Source organism: Cicer arietinum, chromosome 6 (genome assembly GCF_000331145.2).
Source record: "Cicer arietinum cultivar CDC Frontier isolate Library 1 chromosome 6, Cicar.CDCFrontier_v2.0, whole genome shotgun sequence".
In the NCBI taxonomy this organism is placed as follows: Eukaryota; Viridiplantae; Streptophyta; class Magnoliopsida; order Fabales; family Fabaceae; genus Cicer; species Cicer arietinum.
The window spans coordinates 18,204,174-18,207,925 of record NC_021165.2 but is presented as its reverse complement, the minus strand read 5'-3'; the positions used below and the strand labels follow the sequence as shown (position 1 = coordinate 18,207,925).

At 36.0% G+C, this 3,752-nt stretch overlaps 2 protein-coding genes across 2 annotated transcripts in view; one reads left to right on the top strand and one right to left on the bottom strand.

The window, feature by feature from the left end:
• The window catches only part of LOC101513188 (uncharacterized), a 4,990-nt gene extending 4,071 nt beyond the window's left edge, over nt 1-919 (top strand). Inside the window, exon 5 of the mRNA XM_004505293.4 lies at nt 361-919. Coding sequence (XP_004505350.1) covers nt 361-401 — 41 coding nt within the window. The 3' untranslated portion in view covers nt 402-919. The remainder of the gene's footprint in view (nt 1-360) is intronic.
• Nucleotides 920-1,445: 526 nt separating this feature from the next.
• LOC101512861 (pyruvate kinase, cytosolic isozyme-like) overlaps nt 1,446-3,752 on the bottom strand; it is a 3,329-nt gene continuing 1,022 nt past the window's right edge. Inside the window, exons 2-3 of the mRNA XM_004505292.4 lie at nt 2,746-3,207; nt 1,446-2,490 (exon numbers count right to left, since the gene is read on the bottom strand). Of these exons, the coding sequence (XP_004505349.1) occupies nt 1,678-2,490; nt 2,746-3,207 (1,275 nt within the window). The 3' untranslated portion in view covers nt 1,446-1,677. The remainder of the gene's footprint in view (nt 2,491-2,745; nt 3,208-3,752) is intronic.

The window sequence follows — 3,752 nt, the reverse complement described above, 5'->3', positions numbered from 1 at the left end:
GAGGGAATGGATTCTGACATTTTGAGAAAAGTTGTAGAAGGAGATCATTCTCTGATCAAGAGCCTAGGCTCTGAAATGTTCTTCATTACCTTTTGTACAAGCTTTTGAGCTTAATTTCCATATAATTCAATTCCCTCATACAGAACCATTTTCCCTGTCTTCATCATGTGCATTGTGCAAGAGAATTCTCTCTCTCTATGCTGTGCTTTCTGGCATTGTTTGCTGATACTGCGTATATATGTTTTCTGCACACAAATACAGTTTCAATAGAATTAGATCATTTCCCACATTTGTTTCTTAAATTTTGATGCTGTGTCTACTGGCAGTTGGTAACTTCTTGTGTGCTTTTGATCCTTGCAGGAAGAGAATGTATAAATCAAGAAGGAACTTGTTTAAAATAGAGACCGAAATGCATTGTTCTTACTCCTGTATTCGTACGAGTTTCATTTTCATTATGCAGCCAGCCTGTATCGGAGTTGGTCTTGTACCATATGCATCTGCTGGCAACTTTCTCATTGTAAATGTTGGCGAAAAGGATAGGCCACGTGACTGGTGCCTTATATGACAAAAATGATATCCAAGGTTTTCCCTTGAAGCAGTACCTGAATATGTCTGTGAAATTGAGCTAAGGAAGCCATTCTAGTTACATAGACTTGAGTTTTGCATTTTTGACAGATCTGCATGTAGTTGGAAAATATGCCTGGAATTTGTTCCGGACGTTTTTCTTGCCCTTTTTGTTGCAGTGATTGTTTAGGAGGCTAGGTAGTGAAATCGTAGTTAGGAAAGCAGGCATTTTTTTTTTTTCATTTAATTATTTTTTAAACTAGACCATGGGGTAATATAAGATATTAAAGATGCTATGAAATCAGTTAGTGTTCATATTTAATTGAGTGGCAAGCATGCCAATGTTGATTGTGTAGTGCCTGCTGGTCAATACTAACATTGATTATAGGGAGGACAAAATAAAAACAAGGGTATAAAGTTTAGATTAATAAATTCAAAATCCTTTAACTTTGTGGCAGGTTTTCATTTCAAGGGAAATATGATTTTTGACGGTCATGAGTTGTGGTTGTGTATTAATATTAATAATAGACTAATAGTAATATCACTTAGTTCAGGTGAGCTGAGTATCACTTATGTATTAAACAAAAATTAGAATTATTCTATAATAATAAGTAATAACATGGTGCAATCTATAAAACTAACCAGCATTTATCAATAAGAAAATTAAAGTGCAATCCACGATTTGATACTTGTATAGTTTATTAAAATTTATATGACCAGATCATCAAGTTTCAAAGTGACAACGAATAATTAATAAAAAAATTAAATATGAATAATTAAATATGAAACCACATGCTTCTCAATCAAGATAGATATTTCATTGCTTCAGCAACGTTAGCTCGTAAAATAATCAGAAGTCAAAAGTTAGTAACATTTCCGAGTGCCAAAAGCTTCATACATAATCTTTAAAACGAAGAGAGTTTTCAGTGTGCCTCAAATGATAACAATAATAAGGAAACAGTGATATACGGATACGTGTAAAATACGAACCCCCAATAAAAGCATCTAATTGATGTTTTGCATGAAATGTAGACTGGAAATGGTATGATAAGACCACTTTCCACCATAAAAATATATTGCCAAAATACAGATAACAAACACTTTATTGGGAGATCATTTCACGGTCAAGATTTTGATGATTGATGCAGTGCCCACACGATGCAAAACAACGACAGAATCTCCGTTAATGCAGAGTCCCTTTGTCTTGGCAAATTGAAGGGCGAAGTCTATTGCATCTTCTGTTGTTTCTGCATGAGAAGCTCTAGCAGAAGCTGCGCTTAATATTGGAATCAATCCTCGGAAAATCAAGCTATGCCTTGCAGGGGACTCATCGCTGCATGACCAATCAAAGGTATCAGTCTTAAGCTCAGGGACAACAACAGAAAGAATTGGTGTGCCAGGCCTGTATTTAGCCACTAATTTTGCAGTAGTCCCTCCTCTAGTTAAAACCAATATGAGAGCTGCTTTAGCTGAGTTGGCCATTTTAACCGCAGAAGAAGCTAGACTCTCCAATGGGCTCATGGGTACTGGCGAGTGCTCCATTATCCTTTTAAATACATCTCCATAGTCAAGGGTGCTTTCTGCTTCAACACATATTTTAGCCATAGTTCGAACAGCGAGTTCTGGATAAGCTCCGGCAGCAGTTTCACCACTAAGCATGACACAGTCTGTCCCATCCAGAACTGCATTGGCAACATCAGTAGCTTCAGCTCTGGTTGGCCTGGGAGATTTGATCATTGACTCCAACATCTGGGTTGCAGTAACAACCGGTTTTCCTTGGATATTGCACTTATAAATCATCACCTTCTGTGCCAGAAATATCTTCTCTATCGGAATTTCCATTCCAAGGTCACCACGTGCCACCATAAATGCATCTGAATTTGCAAGGATATCATCAAAGTTTGCAACCCCTTCTTGGTTTTCAACCTGCCACATACATTTTAAGTAACAAAGCGAAAAAGCAACTAGAAATAAGTAATTAAACATAACATGTACCAGAGATAGAAAATCAGTAGAGGAACTCAGAACATTGTTATTAGTATCATTAAAGAACATTGCAAATTTTGTTAGATGATGTCCAATAACACACATTAATGTGGATGCAATAACCATCTCTATGATATCATGTCTAATTCAGAACTCTTAACACATTTTAAACCAGAAATCCATAATATACCATACCTTTGACATGAGAAGAATGTTCTTAGCATGGTTTCCAAGCAGTTTCCGAACTTGCACCAGATCAGAACCTTTTCGAACAAAAGATAGCGCAATCATGTCAATCTTATTGGGAACTCCCCAGACCATGATATCTTCCTTGTCTTTCTCAGTCAAAGTTGGGAGATCCACTATGACACCAGGAAGATTAACATTTTTTCTCTCGCCAAGAACGGCAGAGTTCTCACAGCGGCACTGAACCAAACCCAATTCTTTGTCACACGATAAAACTTTAAATGATATTGTGCCATCTGAGCAGAGTATGACACTCCCAGGCTTCACATCCTCGGCCAACTTTTTGTAGCTCATACAGATTGTTTTCTCATCACCCTTTATGCTATAGTCAGTAGAAATAGTTATTTCCTGACCTAGTTTCAGTTGGATAGGCTTTCCATCCTTGAGAAATCCAGTTCGAATCTCAGGCCCCTACAGAAATGTAAGTAGAAAATAACATGAAAGATATATAATGAAAGAATTTGACAATGCCGATTAACTTTATTAACTTCATGAATAGTAATGCCTTGAAGTTGCAACAGTTCAGTATTGAAATAAAGGAAACATAATACGCCTAAATGGTTAAGTCATTAATGTTTTTGAACAGTTCTTCAGGGTTATGGAGCACTGGAGCATGTTTACTGTAATGGGTTGAATGTTCAATCTTACAAGTATGGTCAACACTGATTTTTACTTAAATATAAAATTAAGCATCCATGTAAGATTGAAAAGAACAATACTTCCTTTCATTTTTCATTTGCTTAGAAACTTATAACATCTTCAATGGTGAAAACTATCAAATTGTTCTTTAACTTCTTTTTTATGAACTCTACTATACTAAATCAGTTTTAAGAACCTTAACAACTTTCCACTCCAAGAATATACCTATTTAAGAACTTAAAATGAGTTATACAACAAGTCACCCTACATCTGGTTCTGTTACTGGGGATAATTTTTTAAATGCATAAGAAACCGCT